This window comes from Haliotis cracherodii, unplaced genomic scaffold (assembly GCF_022045235.1).
Source record: "Haliotis cracherodii isolate W230 unplaced genomic scaffold, xgHalCrac1.p SCAF_7, whole genome shotgun sequence".
In the NCBI taxonomy this organism is placed as follows: domain Eukaryota; kingdom Metazoa; phylum Mollusca; class Gastropoda; order Lepetellida; family Haliotidae; genus Haliotis; species Haliotis cracherodii.
The window spans coordinates 8,351,634-8,368,315 of record NW_027266330.1 but is presented as its reverse complement, the minus strand read 5'-3'; the positions used below and the strand labels follow the sequence as shown (position 1 = coordinate 8,368,315).

Genomic DNA, 16,682 nt, shown 5'->3' with positions numbered 1-16,682 from the left:
ATTACCCTTCCTAACTGCCGATGTTGGAGTAAATGAGGGGTTAAGTAATCTCAACAACGCTAAACCTGCTGATAATCACAGGAATGGCAATGTGTGACTCAGAAATAAGCTGGTTGATTTCCATTAGCGATTTGCCATTTAAAGATTTCCATTTTCATGGTCGTTTGACCTTTACTTTAATACATATGTGGAGACTTGATTTCATTGTTTTCCAATTACGTCTTGCTCTCGTGAAGTTAATCCGTTTAGGGCGCACTTTGAATGGCTGTATGTGTTACCTATACATTTATATCAGTTCCTGTGAGTCTTCGTTACATGTCATTAAGTGGTTCACGAGGGACATTTTCAATGGCTGACGAAGCATCAGCGTGTAAGATGAGAAATGGTTTGCAGTCCACATTTGAGTAGTATGAAGGGTGGATGAAAGGTTCTGAGCCTAACTGAGATTGACAGCATGATGGATTTAGTTGCTAATTATTTGTTAACATATCCCCTCCGAGGTCCAATCAATTATACCAGATATCCTGAAGTGCCTGGATCTTAGTCGTGTAAAAGGATTCCTCCTGTTGGTGTAAAACGTCACCTACGGCGACAATGACATTTACATCATGTTTGCCATAGGGTTCTTTCTGTACGTTTGATAAGACGAGAAAATCTGACGGTGACAAATCTAGTATTAAAAAGGAGGATGTTGAATTTGTTCAAAGCCACTCAAATATCTGCCAAAGTAACAACATACTTGTGCAAAGGTGCATTGTCCTGTATTAATATCACACCTTGTGTGACTTCACGATGTATAGCCTTGATATTCTCATCCGCTGATGGAGTCGTTTGCCTTCAAATTATTTTTTTCCAAAAAATTGGGAATAGAAATATTTTTAGAATGACCCCGACAGGACTGGTTAAATTATGTTTTGATCACTTTTTTACAATACTTTCGAAATATGTGTATGATATGCAAAAGTAGTGGCATGAGGACTGGTACACAATGGCTAGACAAAACAGGGTATATGCATCACTAAACCTTTCAAATAACTTGGACCAGAGTCAGGGGACCTCGGAAAGAGTGTTTCAATCTTCACTGGAAGGAGAAAAACATTTCCGAGTTTGGAAGAACGTGAACTGACATTTCCAAGATTTAGCAATATGGTATTTTTGATTGGAACTCATTTATGTCGAAGACTGGAAGTCTGAAAGTGTTTGCAAGTATATCTCATTCTTTCAGTGAACTTGTAAGCCATGCACTTCGTTTCCTAATGCATATTATATTCTGCCTGAACCATATTGCAACAGACTGAATCTGCACTTGTGTTTTACATTACTCAAAGTTGATGAAAATGCGACGCCAATTGCATTTGCGAGAGCCCACGGATTACATTGATCTGACCATCGTGTGACCCTGAAATTGTTTTTGGTAGTTTATAGTCATGTTTTGTAATATGTTCTTGCAACGCATGTATGTCTCATGGCCTGCAAAAAATATGCTTTTATCACAATAAACAATAATCGAGCAGATTATTTGACACATACTGAATTTATTGAGGCATGCATAGCGTCGATATGTCCACTGGTTTGTAGATTCACCTATTTTGTGATTTTACTTGCTTATCGCGAAAACTATTACCATTTCCAATGCATATTATTGTGCAAAAGGTACAAATGTGATAAGGCTACTTATGTAAATATTAATTCACATCAAGCTGACAAGTCGTGACAAACTAGAATAGTGTTCAAAGCGGCCCTACAACCAACGCACTCACTCACTCCTTACATCCACGCACGTTAAGAGGAATCCGTGATGTTATAATATGTCTGTCTACGCTTAAGGCTATAGTATTAGCATTGATGTCTGCGTATACGTTTAAGTCTGTGGTATTTTTATATGTGTTTAAATTTTAAGGCTGAAGTATTCGCATGTGTGTCTACGTTTAAGGCTGTAGTATTAGCATGTGTGTCTACGCTTAAGGCTATAGTATTAGCATTGATGTCTACGTTTAAGTCTGTGGTATTTTCATGTGTGTCTACGCTTAAGGCTGTATTATCCGCATGTGTGTCTACGTTTAAGGCTGTTGTATTTTCATGTGTGTTTACGTTTAAGGCTGTAGTATTAGCATTGGTGTCTTCTTTTAAGGCTGTAGTATTCGCATGTGTGTCTACGTTTAAGGCTGTAGTATTCGCATGTGTGTCTACGTTTAAGGCTGTAGTATTCGCATGTGTGTCTACGTTTAAGGCTGTGGTATTAGCATTGGTGTCTTCTTTTAAGGCTGTAGTATTCGCATGTGTGTCTACGTTTAAGGCTGTAGTATTCGCATGTGTGTCTACGTTTAAGGCTGTGGTATTAGCATTGGTGTCTTCTTTTAAGGCTGTAGTATTCACATTTGTGTCTACGCTTAAGGCTGTGGTATTCGCATGTGTGTCTACGTTTAAGGCTGTGGTATTTTCATGTGTGTCTACTTTTAAGGCTGTAGTATTAGCATCTGTTGTAGCCAAAGCGCTTTTGAATAAATAGCATTAGTTGTAACCATTGTGGTTGAGGTTGGAAGTAGTTTAATATGATATGTTTTTATTCAGATTCCACACTCGAAGAATCACTGGCTGTTGAAACAAACTATGATCAAACTCCCGTCACGTGCTGCAGTTCCAGAACAAGATAAGAAAGTGTGATATGATGGTCCATTATGTTCTATGTAAAGGATCGAAAGAGCGAAACTTAAAGGCTGAACGACCTGTAGGAACACGTGTCCTAAATACGTCACTATAGAATTCCCGTTGTACACAAGACACCAGTGTTATAACTTCCATCGATTTAAGAATCTGTGGAAAACAACCTCGTGTCCAAAATATGCCAAAAATGCTTCGTTTTTGGATTAAGCAGTGCTTGGAATGAACGTCAACTGTTATACTGAATTGAAATACAATGAAGATATTCAAGGACCTAACAAATACATATTTAAACTATTGACCTCCACGCTGATCAACGTAACATAATGAGTACCTTGGGATTGGTAGAATCTAATTAGTTTTATTATTAATGAAGGGTTTGTTGTCATTGACATTTTCAAGACCCCATAGAACGTCATAAGGTTACGTATTCAACATCTCATGGCGTGTTTAAGCTGGAATTGATCATCGCCAAGCAAAATTACCCTAATTACGCCCTAATTATTACCCACATATCGATGTTATTGAATAGAAGATGTCATGATACGAGCGCAAATACACGTTCGTGATATTGAGCAGTTCCTATCCTGGGAATCACATCCATGTACAAAGCACCGCAATCGATTTAGTGGAAGTGTAAAATGGTTTCCTTGCTCAGTGAATTTAACCCTGGTCAGCATAGAACCAGTTATAGAAAGGGGGGGGGGGGGGGGGGGGGACAACGTCCATGAAGAACACTTGGTCAGCATCTTACAAGCAGCACCATATTATTACAATGTCACGCTTATGGTATGGTCGGAATCGTACTATGGACTCTACTCTTTAGTAGATATGTCTTACGATTATGGAAATTGTCGCGTTTTATAATATAATTCTAAGTGACTATTATAGGGTATACACTTTTCGACTGTTATGATAAATTAATTCTAAATTATAAAAATGGTTGTTAAACAAGATTTGCAACGCATACATTATGTAACTCAGTATTATCATAGGTTTCCAATAACGTTCCTGCCATCTAGACTCAAATAGATCGTCGTATATAGCCATCCACAACAAAGCATAAGCATGCTTACGACACTCCTAACAAGTGACTACGAGAGTGTCGGATTGTAGCTTTGCACAAATGCAAAAGAAAACTACTTTATGTTTAAAAACAGTTATATTACTTTTTAACGAATCTTGCGCACGATCCCATCGAAGAAAAATTCAGTGGGTACTCAAACGTTTCATGGTGTATGAATACAAGTGACTGAACCCTTTCCATAATCTTCAGAATGTGTTGCTAAAAGCACATTCCACTGCACGATTCCGACTATGTCATAAACATGTGTTTATTAATCATTATCAGTTAGTCCTGATACCAGGTATTTATGTGCAGGTGAACGTATTCTGGCATCCGTAACAAAACACGTGCAAAGGCAAGTCAAGTGTTCACAAACATGAGAATATGTGGTACAGGTCAAAATAGAGAATCACATCGGACTGATGCGTCGTCAAATTTGAAAACTTCCTCATTTCTAACATTAAACTAATCCTACTTACTCATCTGTGCAATGTTCGATGCATAGATGTCCCAATAATAGCGTGTTATCTGCGATATATGTAAACAATGAAGCAAAAGTGATAATGTTTCCTGTCTGATGTGTTTTACAAGCGTTCATGGAAATCCAGCGCAAATCAACAAAACATATGGGATTTTTAGGCAACCATATGATCGTATTACACAAATCATGCTCTGATGCATGTGAGTATTCGGATTGTTTAATTCATATCATGCTAAGGGACCACTTATCATTCCCTGGTACACGTTACTGCATGCCATATCTAATTCTTGTACATCATCTTGTTTCTATTACGTGTATAATTTCGGATTCTTTTAACATCATGCATGCTTTGTTGGATTTTTACACGCCAAGCATGATTTAGTTAACTGTGTAACGCCATACACATCATTTTGGATTGCCAGTGTCAATATGCCTTTTCGAGCTGTATAAGGTTGTACATGCCAATTCGAAATGTTTAACGTAATGCATGTTATGTGGGACTGCCTAACGTCATGCATGTTAGGTAGGATTGTTTAACGTCACGCATGGTATGTAGGCTTGTTTAACGTCACGCATTTTATGTGGGATCGTTTAATGGTCAAGATTGCTATGTCGGGCGTTTTAACGTCGTGCATGTTATGTCGAACTGTTTAACGTCATGCATATTATGTCGGACTGTTTAACGTCTCAAACTGTCGTTCGTCATCAAGCAATGTCAAATCAACGCCATCGGAGACAGTGAAATAAAATTGATCACATCACATCTACTTTCACATTCATTCGTTTGTTCTGGAAGCATTGAATAACGGGAATGTGCATGTCAAATTGTCGGGGTAAGTATATTCGTATCTATGTCACATGAAAACCCACATATAAGGGAAGCGAAATATTTATAAGCCTACATACACGAATCTTTGTTGAGGTGCGTCAATGATACCAGAAACACAGCGTGTTTCATTTTCAGAAACATTACGGCTCGACGATCAGGGAAGAAAGACAATGTTTACGATATTTATGCACGGCAAAGACAACGAAATGATCGCAATAGAAAATCGCCGTTAACAAAGATGAGGACAAGTTGCACATCGATATTATGTTTTATCATCGATCAATAGTGTGTTCATCTTGGTGATGAATATGTACGGGGCTTAGACAATTCAATTTAGCCGCGAAGATGTCAAATTAGAGGAGCTTTGTTAAATCTGACACTACCAGACAGACATTAATACATGTAATATAGTATATCTGACCATACGGTGTACTGTACGGTTGAAACGCCATCAACAAGATCGAGATGTCATATTGCGAAACTCATTATACATTTCTCCACGAAGGCACATGGTACCAACACTGTAGACACCTCCTTCGACCTGCAACATGTGTGACAATATTTGTGATTTTCTGAAATTATTCATTCGCTTGCGTTCATATTTCACAAAAATGCGTCATGATCTCTAGTAAGGTGGCTGCTATTGGTTGCTGGTAGTCTCTAGTTGTACATTGTGTCGTAGTTAAATAATCTGATCTCATAGCAGTTTCAGACTAGTCTCAAATACAAATCCCTTGTATGTAACTGGTGATTGTATATCCATTGTCCTTTGGGGACAGCTTTTAGAAAATCTAAATGCATTACCGTTTCTACTCACATGGCTAAAATATCGCTGAAGCTACTTAACACTTTAACTCACTCACTCACTCACTCACAAACCCACCCGCCCACTCACTAACTCACTCACTCACATAACACACCATTCACCTTCAACTCCTAACCTGAAACAGCTGATACACGAGCTAGTGCTACTGCTGCCTCTTATTCTGCTCAACAGATATCATTGTGCGTCCCTGTCTTACAGCGTATGCACACACATATAGCATTGTGGGTCCTTGTCTTACAGCGTATGGACACACATAGCATTATATTGTGCGTCTTTGTCTTACAGCGTATGGACACATAAGGCATTGAGCGTCCTTGTCTTACAGCGTATGGACACATAAGGCATTGAGCATCCTTGTCTTACAGCGTATGGACACACATAGCATTGAGCGTCCTTGTCTTACAGCGTATGGACACATAAGGCATTGAGCGTCCTTGTCTTACAGCGTATGGACACATAAGGCATTGAGCGTCCTTGTCTTACAGCGTATGGACACATAAGGCATTGAGCGTCCTTGTCTTACAGCGTATGGAAACATATAGCATGGAGCGTCCTTGTCTTACAGCGTATGGACACACATAGCATTATATTGTGCGTCCTTGTCTTACAGCGTATGGACACATATAGCATTGAGCGTCCTTGTCTTACAGCGTATGGACACATAAGGCATTGAGCGTCCTTGTCTTACAGCGTATGGACACATAAGGCATTGAGCGTCCTTGTCTTACAGCGTATGGACACATATAGCATTGAGCGTCCTTGTCTTACAGCGTATGGACACATATAGCATTGAGCGTCCTTGTCTTACAGCGTATGGACACACATAGCATTATATTGTGCGTCCTTGTCTTACAGCGTATGGACACATAAGGCATTGAGCGTCCTTGTCTTACAGCGTATGGACACATAAGGCATTGAGCGTCCTTGTCTTACAGCGTATGGACACACATAGCATTGGGCGTCCTTGTCTTAAAGCGTATGGACACATAGGGCATTGAGCGTCCTTGTCTTACAGCGTATGGACACATAAGGCATTGAGCGTCCTTGTCTTACAGCGTATGGACACATAAGGCATTGAGCGTCCTTGTCTTACAGCGTATGGACACATATAGCATTGAGCGTCCTTGTCTTACAGCGTATGGACACATATAGCATTGAGCGTCCTTGTCTTACAGCGTATGGACACACATAGCATTATATTGTGCGTCCTTGTCTTACAGCGTATGGACACATAAGGCATTGAGCGTCCTTGTCTTACAGCGTATGGACACACATAGCATTGAGCGTCCTTGTCTTACAGCGTATGGACACACATAGCATTGGGCGTCCTTGTCTTACAGCGTATGGACACATAAGGCATTGAGCGTCCTTGTCTTACAGCGTATGGACACATAAGGCATTGAGTGTCCTTGTCTTACAGCGTATGGACACATAAGGCATTGAGCATCCTGGTCTTACAGCGTATGGACACACATAGCATTGGGCGTCTTTGCCTTACAGCGTATGGACACATAAGACATTGAGCGTCCCTGTCTTACAGCGTATGGACACATATAGTATTGAGCATCCTTGTCTTACAGCGTATGGACACACATAGCATTGAGCGTCCTTGTCTTACAGCGTATGGACACATAAGGCATTGAGCGTCCTTGTCTTACAGCGTATGGACACATATAGCATTGAGCGTCCTTGTCTTAGAGCGTATGGACACATATAGCATTGAGCGTCCTTGTCTTACAGCGAATGGACACACATGTAAGTGTACGTCCATGTCTTAACATGCTTCTTTGTACGTAAGGTCCAAATAATATGTGTTTGTTTATCTCAACATCTGACAATGTGTGAAAGACCCATACACGTCTATCAAATGTGATGGCTTTTGTAAACTTCTTACAGTGGCATATTATATAAAACGCATACATGAATGTGTGTCTCAACACCTCAAAGTGTATCTAAACCACATACCAGTATATCAATGTGTGTCCATGTCTAAACACATATATCAATGTTTGACCTTGTTCAACACCTTATAATGGATCTAAAACAAAAATATTTATGCGGGTCCTTCTCTCAAAACTTTACAGTATGTAAAACACATACTCAACACCCTATACTGTATGGAAGACACATACATCAATGCATGTACCTCTGGCAGCATCTTACAATGTACGTATCTAATACTAAATCCCGTATATCAAAAGTGTGAACTTGTATTAACATCTTACAATGTATGTATCTAATACTAAATCCCGTATATCAAAAGTGTGAACTTGTCTAAACATCTTACAATGTATGTAAAACACATAAATCAATCTGTGTCCTTGTCGCAACATCTGATATATATCTTATAGAAGACACATATTTCAATGTATGTCCCTGTCTGGTCTCCTGACACTTAAATGTTTGAAAGACCCTCGTCGCTAAAGCAACATGCTCGTGCCAGTCTCCACTGTCAAATTACTCCTTGTACTGGTGGCGTTTATTCAAAGGTTACATAAGCTGTAACTGGCGTGATGTTTTATGTCCACGTGACCACGCGCGTGAAAACGTGAGACTTATGAATATTCCAGCCGTTGAAGCGTCCAATAACAAGCAGTTGGAACCAGTCTGTGTCATTAGACCTTTATGGGTTTATTGAAACCTTCCAAAACATAAAAACACGAACCCATAAACAAGAAGAAAAAAATATTTTAAAAATACAGTTTCCGATATTGTAATTTCAAGCCTGCACGAAAGGAGCTCTTGAATAAGAATTACTTTTAAATTGCGTGCTATATTCGATTTGTTTGCTTGAACGAGGAACAAGAAACTGGATATAATTTCAAACGTCTTCACTAATGATGGAGTAGGGTAGGTGTATTTATAAATGAAACAGGGCCATACTGGATATAAAATACATTTGGACAGTGATAAACACATATTTTTCTCTACTGTAAATACTATTCGTCATTTGGGTAGGGTTAAGGCTCCTGTTGGGTTCCGACAAAGAGCAGATCATTTGTTGATCAAGGGGGAGGGATGAGGTTTGGGGGAAAAAAAACATAATCTGTTCCCTAAAATGTGGACCGATTACATCATTCACTCGACATCATGGATGACGAAAATGTGTTGTGTGTAAACAGATATGTTTCTCTTTCATTATCGGAAAAAATGTATATTTTGAAATGTTGGTAAATCAGTAAATGCGCTATCGTGTCACTGGATTGTCTGGTCCATCACTTGATTGTCTTATCATGTCGTGTGGCAGGAGTAAGGTCGTGCAACGTCAGGCAAGAAACAAACACTATTTAAGCAAATAGTGTGAGTGGCACGTGGTACCGGTAGGGTAGGACACGTTTACCCTTGTCGCGAACACCTGGTGTCATCACTGATCATGATGTTTATTCATCCAGTCATATGATTTAATTTCACTGCTATTTTCCCTTCTGTTTCGGAAGGTAATCGCGACTGATTTTTCTCCAGTGTTGGCGTATTATATTTACATCAAACGTTATCATTATTAAGGAACAATAGACAAGTTTGTTATACAATTGTAATGTAGGACAAAGAAACTCTGTCACATCTTAATGTGAAACATGCACAAGTGCTTACTTTCATGAAACGACTTATTATAGTAGGTTCAAATTAATTTGACTTTTAACAGCATATCAATCTAACATCGCAGAAAACACATTCACTTTCTCACTCACCTTCCTACCCACTAGTTTTGATCATTTTTTATTCATCATAAAAAATACTGGGTAGGTAGGTGAGGGAGAAAGTGGATGTGTTTTCTGTGACGACACATTGAATTCACCGCTATTTTGCCTTTACACCCAGTGTTTCGTGGGATAATCTTGCCTTGACGTGTAATATTGCTTTATATCATTGTGCGTCAACTTGTGGAGGAATGTCATGCTTTTCTTAAGTATTCACAGTTTGCAGAAACCAACGATCACGGGTACATTACATGTTTTTATCATCTCTTGACTCAGAATGGAGTGCACATTATTTTTCAGTATTCAATCGTAGTGATAATATTATTCGATACGGCTCTTGAAGCACTCGCCTTGCGGCAAAACAAACCCAAACCTTTTTTTTACAAATATGATATTCATAACACACATTTAGTTCCCATACATCTGACATCAGTTAAAGTTCCCATACATCTGACATCAGTTAAAGTTTTAGCCCTATGTCTCTAACGTAATGTTATAACGGACAGCAGGTAAGACAACATACGAATGTGTGTGTTTGTACGCCTGGTCCAGCATCACGATACACAGGTATATATAATTATATATAACGATCATTGAAGCGACATATGGCAAAATGGTCTCACGTGAATGTCTCTTATGACGTAGCCGGCATACATGAAACATTAATGTCGCAGACCTGTTTGAAATCCAGGAGAGGCTCGAATTACAACTACTAAAATATTGAAAATAACGATCTCCGTGAACTTTTACTTGGTATTGTATTTCAACAACGTCAATTCTGATCGGGAGACACTGGCGCTTGAACGTAGTTTATATCGGTGAAGGAAGGTCAAGCTGCTAAATTCGGCGAGGTGGTGAAATGGTGTGTGTGGGGGGGGGGGGGGGGGGGGAGAGATATTTGTATGACACAAATATACACATTGATTAAGCAGCATGACATGAGTACTAGTATATCAGATTGACTTGATAGGTGAGTGTGTGCGTGTGTGTGTGTGTGTGTGTGTGTGTGTGTGTGTGTGTATGGATTTTATAGTATTAGCTTGGCAAATCTATTTCATATTTCACAATTCCTTATAAAGGCAAGATAATCACAATGTCAAGAGAATGTGGGTAGTCGACCAGTCCATTCAGCATGTAGGGATGACAGGACAAAGCAGACGCTGATGTGATTTTCAAATTCATAAAATCAACCATTCATTCACTATAACATTCAAATATAAACTTTCATTAACACACAATGAAACTTTAAACATGTTTTAGTTGCATGCAATGTGTGAAAATTACCAATCCGATGCGAATAACTTTACAATCAACTATGTCTGCCAGTGGATCATATACGTGGATTAAAGTATCATCGAGACATGATTAGATTGTTGCATTATATCAAGTCAGTCCTAGAAGTTATAAAACCTTTTGGAGTTTTAATTCATGTTGCACATCAACTCACAAAAATAAACTTGTTACTTTATTGATTAGGCAGGGTTACGGCATTACTTTCGATGTGGGTTACGAAATGTCTCATTTGTATTACGAAATTACAACACCCAACTGAGATGCCATGCTGTAGTTTAACATGGATACCCCCTCCGACACAGTATACTCCGAGCAATCCAGTCCTTGTTGCTTCCCGTTGAGGCCGACCGCCAGAAAGGGTAACAACCATTACGAACTCTTAACGTCTTTTGTGACGCCGAACTCATGGAACTTTGAAGAAGAGATGATAAGGAATGCGTTTCTTTGTATCGTCCAGGCTCCGTATATGTATATTCGGTTATTTAGATGACGGTTATACCAGAGGTTAACATGATCCACGTCTTGCCAAATTCCCGGGTTTAATTTCCAACATGGGTATAAGACTTGTAATGGTGTTCTGCTCTGATATTGCTTTCAATACCTCTCAGGTGACACAAACCACAATCATTTTTTAATAATGAAAGCATCAAGTGTACACTATAGTACGCCCTTACCTAAAGCATTGGTATGTGCTTCTAAAAAAGAAATATTATCCAGTCAATGTGAATTAATTGATGAAACCATATTTACAAGCACCAAATAGAAACTTGTAGGCAAATCCCATCTGATCGACATTTTGTGAAATACAATATAACATAGTACCGTAGTTGATCAAAGTAGTCGATTAAAGTAGTTCTATTAACTATCATACTGTTTGTAATTAGTAATGGTCACAACCGATGCCATATTGTCCTAGCCTTAGCATTAGATATGTGAGCAGATTAAGATTTTACCATATAAGGTCATGTTCTCATAACAGTTGGTTATATTTTCTCCGAGTCTTGACACGATTCCTCCGAAATTTTATTCAACTCTCGATGAAGAAAGAAATATGAATACTCGTAGTTCCTTACAAATACAATCAAATGTGTAAACAAAGGTGTTTTCCTCAGCGGTGACATGCTAAATCTCTGACGTTGATCAGCTGAGAGATCACGCAACGCTAAAAAGAATTACGTGTTTCTGTATCCTTTTAGTCGGTACAAAAAATGGTGCTACCCAGCGGGTGATCGTGTGAGAAAAGCTTACGAGGCGCAGGAAGAGTGAGGGAGACGAACAATTGTCGCGTCCGTGCTGCCTCTGTCACAACCGCTGCTTGCACAGCCGATCATTGTGGCGTTTCGCTGAGATAATCGATAGCAGTTGAAACAAACATAGCTCTTACGAAGTAGCAAATCGAACATATAAATGAGCCTACCGTACACCATGGAAAGAAGCAACAGCTCCACCAGCACAATAGTAACACTCCTTCATGTTTGCTTCTTATGGCGCCATCACATCCCGAAAGACTGGGATAATCTTTTCCGGCGAGCAGGCTTCCATCAATAGGTACCTATAGTCCATATATGAGCAGAACTGCGCGCTCCAACTGTCGTCTGCCGCTGCACGCGCCACGAGAACGACTGTCGTCTGGTGCGCTTATCGCTTGTTACAGGCAATACATAGCGAACATTAGGCGATCGACAAAAATCGAAAATCGCCTATGACCGTTAATACGTTTACGAGCACCGTTCGACCAGCCCGCTTGTCGATGATTTCTAAAGTGGGTTGGGAGTACTTCCTAAATGAACTGGGAAGTACCAAGCATGGAGGGGTGAATCATTATTTGCCAAACATCGGCTTAGTGGCCTCAGACCCTGCAAAGCTCCCCCAAGCTAGGGATGCGAGACTCCTTCGTCCTCTTCATCAATACGTGAAGCACTATTCATTAACCCATCAACGGCGTGTTTCAGTTAAAGATGTGAAGCAGACGACACCTAAGTAAGTTTGGAAACTGTCACAATCGTTGGTAAATTTGTAAGCAGAAGTGAGACCGTGCTATGAACTCGTAGAGTTCTGTTGTCACCCTGCTCAAAATTGCAGACGACAAATACTGTTAGAGGAAATGACAAGGTGTAGACGACGGCTAATGCATTGATTATATCGGAATATGGTCTGGAAGAAACTGCGTCATTGATAAAAGAAAAAAAAGCCCAGACCCATCACCATGATCCTAATTCTAATCTAATACTCAAGGAAGATATCGCAGTTAAGAGAGACTGGAGCCTGCCTCTGTAATCGCTGATATTAGGCGAAAAACACTTTGGATGTGCTCTTCTCCGGAAATATCGCTTTCCCCTGATAACCGTATACATTCGTATGTGGCAGGCGACACAAGGCTATGTCCCCTCACGTCATTTTATACATCCCTTGGCCATGCAATTGTCTGGTAAAGAGAATATTTTTTGCTCTATGGCACGCACCTGTCTGCTGCAAGGAATATGTTGCTCTACAGAAACACAGTCGTATGCTTCAGGGGATCTCTTGCTATACATTACACAGCTGTTTGCCAATGGCGACTTCATGCTCTACTTCATACAGTCATATACTATTCGCAATACATTGCTCCATGCAACAATCTGTTACACGAGGTCCCTTCATCTAAAACAATTATGTACAACACGAGATTCTTCCATGTCAAGCAGCAACGTGTCACGTGAGATCCCTCCGTCTAAAGCAATACTGTTCTACATGAGATCAATCCATCTCAAGCAACAATGTGCTACATGAGACCCCTTCATCTCAAGCAAAAACGTGTCACGTGAGATCCCTCCGTCTAAGGCAACAATGTGCTACATGATCCCCCCGTCTCAAGCAACAATGTGTTACATAATATCCCTCCATATCAAGCAACAATTTCCTACATAAGATCCATTTAAATCAAGCAACACTGTCCTACATAAGACCCATCTGAGTCAAGCAACACTGTCCTACATAAGATCCATCTAAATCAAGCAACACTGTCCTACATAAGATCCCTCTAAATCAAGCAACAATGTGCTACATAAGATCCCTCTAAATAAAGCAACACTGTCCTACATAAGACCTATCTAAATCAAGCAACACTGTCCTACATAAGATCCCTCTAAACCAAACAACAATGTCCGACATAAGATCCATCAAAATCAAACAGCAATGTGCTACATAAGATCCATCTAAATCAAGCAACAATGTCCTACATAAGATCCATCTAAATCAAGCAACAATGTCCTACATAGGAGATCCATGTAAATCAAGCAACAATGTCCGACATAAGATCCATCTAAAACAAGCAACAATGTCCTACATAAGATCCCTCTAAATCAAGCAGCAATGTGCTGCATAAGAACCTCTAAATCAAGCAGCAATGTGCCTCGTGGAACAACATCCTCTCATACAACAGTCAGCTACACGAGATCCATTCCTCCCTCCATTTCATGCAACAATGTGCTACACGATATCCGTCCCTCTGAGTTACGTATTGACGGTCGGCAGATGTACCAGTGACAGATGGCGAACGACAAATCGAATTAGGAGCATCTTCTGTAAACAAATACCGCAGATGGATCGATATCTATTTCTTCAGAGACTCCAGCTGGTAATAACCCAGGCTCACAATGAGCGCTACCCCAATACAGTTAACTCGTAGCCGATCCGACAACACTTGTCAGTCGGTAGAGTTTTCTGAACCTTCGGTAGTATGTCTGTCACCTCTGATGAAATTAGTTAGTCCAAATCAATACGAGGGGATTTCCTATTGATATTTGCACGCTCAGGAAACATTTGCGGAACCGGTTGTGCAAAGCATTATCAAGTTACAGGAAAACACGGAGACCTATTATTTTGTTTCTAGGCACACGAAGCATGATATTTAATAAACTTGAACGGTTATTGACATATCTATTGATCTTAAAGGAACATGAGCGGAAAATGTGATCCGGCCTTCGCTGTGTGTTCTATACATAGAGCTTATGACATGCATTAATGGAAACACGTGTATCTAAAGTGTGTCTTAGTACATATGTATTTAAAGCTACCTTGCAACTAAATTACCTATTGTCACTGTTTGGCCGACAAAACGTTGAGCTCTTTATCGTCATAAATTAGTGCGCACATTCCAGGAACCCTTTAGAACTGTTTGTAATAAAAATCGCTATCGAAGATAGAAGTATAAAATCTTATTGTACATATGCGGTATTAGAAATAAACATTGAATAGGAATAAACACTAGGTTCGCTAAATACAAGGTAAATTCCTAATAGAGGATATTTACAATCTCGTTCTTAAATAAAATCTTCGCTTGATATTTCCATCACAAACAGTTCACAAATAGTTCACCCTTTAGCAAGTCAACCAGTGAGAACAGGCAATGCAGTTCCAACTGAAAGGTTAATAAATTTAAAGGAAACTTTTTGAAATAACAGTGAGTGAGTGAGTTGGGTATAACGCCGCTTTTAACAGTATTCCAGTTATATCGCGGCGTATCAGCTTAATGTGGGAGGAAAGCCCGAAGTGATGCAGGTCTTAGACGTTTATCACTTCAGTGAAACCCACGAGCACGGGTATGGGGCTGACAAAACTAGAAACATAATCGGGGCAAACCGGGAGTCGAACCAGCAATCATAGGTTTCTGGCGTGCCCAAGGGACGCAACTCTGCAACGCGAATCGCGGCGCTTTAGACGACTGGGCCACCCGTGCCCCCTTTTTTAAATAACAAATATATATTTGTCAGTATCCGTCTTTTGCGGCAACACAACCGTCCGCCCGCAAGAGTAATTGTCCCTTGTCAAAGGCAACGAAGGAAAGTAGAATTTCGGACTTTTTGAGGCCAACATTTTTAATTTCGGGAAAGGAACGCAGATGTCTACAATTACATGTACGTAAGAGAGGTTGGGATCCAGGCATGCAACAGTTCATTTGGAGCTCTTACTCCTCACATTGGTTCCGTTACTGGGTGGCAAAGCATGCCTTCCCATCTTGATGTGTTTGTGCCTTCATGGTGGAACTTCTATTGTCCACCATACAATTATCTAAACGAGGGTACTTTCTTAATGGGGCGGTCTGAAAATGGGGCGTGGTATTTGAGGGTAAAGGAAAACGAATGAGCGAGTGAGTTGGGTTTAACGGCGCTTTTAACAGTATACCAGTTATATCGCGGCGTGTCAGCTTAATGTGGGAGGAAAGCCCGAAGTGATGCAGGTCTTAGACGTTTACCACTTCGGTGAAACTCACGAGCACGGGTATGGTGCTGACAAACCTAGAAACATAATTGGGGCGAACCGGGATTCGAACCCACAATCATAGGTTTCTGGCGTGCCCAAGGGACGCAACTCTTCACAGCGAATCGCGACGCCTCAGACGACTTGGTCCCCCGTGCCAGCTAAAGGAAAACGAAGATATTACATATGATACAGGGAACTAGTCCCGTGGGTGTGAAAGTGCCTACTTCAAGATATATTCCAATATTCAACAACATGTCCTTCTCATGTTGACCATTGACACCAAATGTACAGTGATAAGGGCCTATCCCCATAACATTATATCTTCTTCAATGCTAATGTTGAGAGTATTTGATTTATGCATTTTTGCGAAACTGACTTTTTAAAAATCAAAACAGGATGTATCAACAAATATGCAGGCAGTGAACATCCGGATTAGAATCTGTTCATTAACCCGATGCTTGTCGTAAGAGGCAATTAACGGCATCGGATGGTCAATCTCGCTGACTTGGTTAAAGATCGATGTCAATCACTGAGTTGTCTGGTTCAGACCAGATTATTTGCAGACCGACGTCATATAGCTGGAATAG

General features: G+C 40.1%; 1 protein-coding gene across 2 annotated transcripts in view; it reads right to left on the bottom strand.

The window, feature by feature from the left end:
• LOC139449099 (uncharacterized) overlaps positions 1 to 12,476 on the bottom strand; it is a 53,381-nt gene extending 40,905 nt beyond the window's left edge. For both annotated transcript variants that reach the window (XM_071230572.1, XM_071230573.1), the window contains exon 1: positions 12,272 to 12,476. In XM_071230572.1, coding sequence (XP_071086673.1) covers positions 12,272 to 12,281 — 10 coding nt within the window. In that variant the 5' untranslated portion in view covers positions 12,282 to 12,476. The remainder of the gene's footprint in view (positions 1 to 12,271) is intronic.
• Positions 12,477 to 16,682: the final 4,206 nt, after the last annotated feature.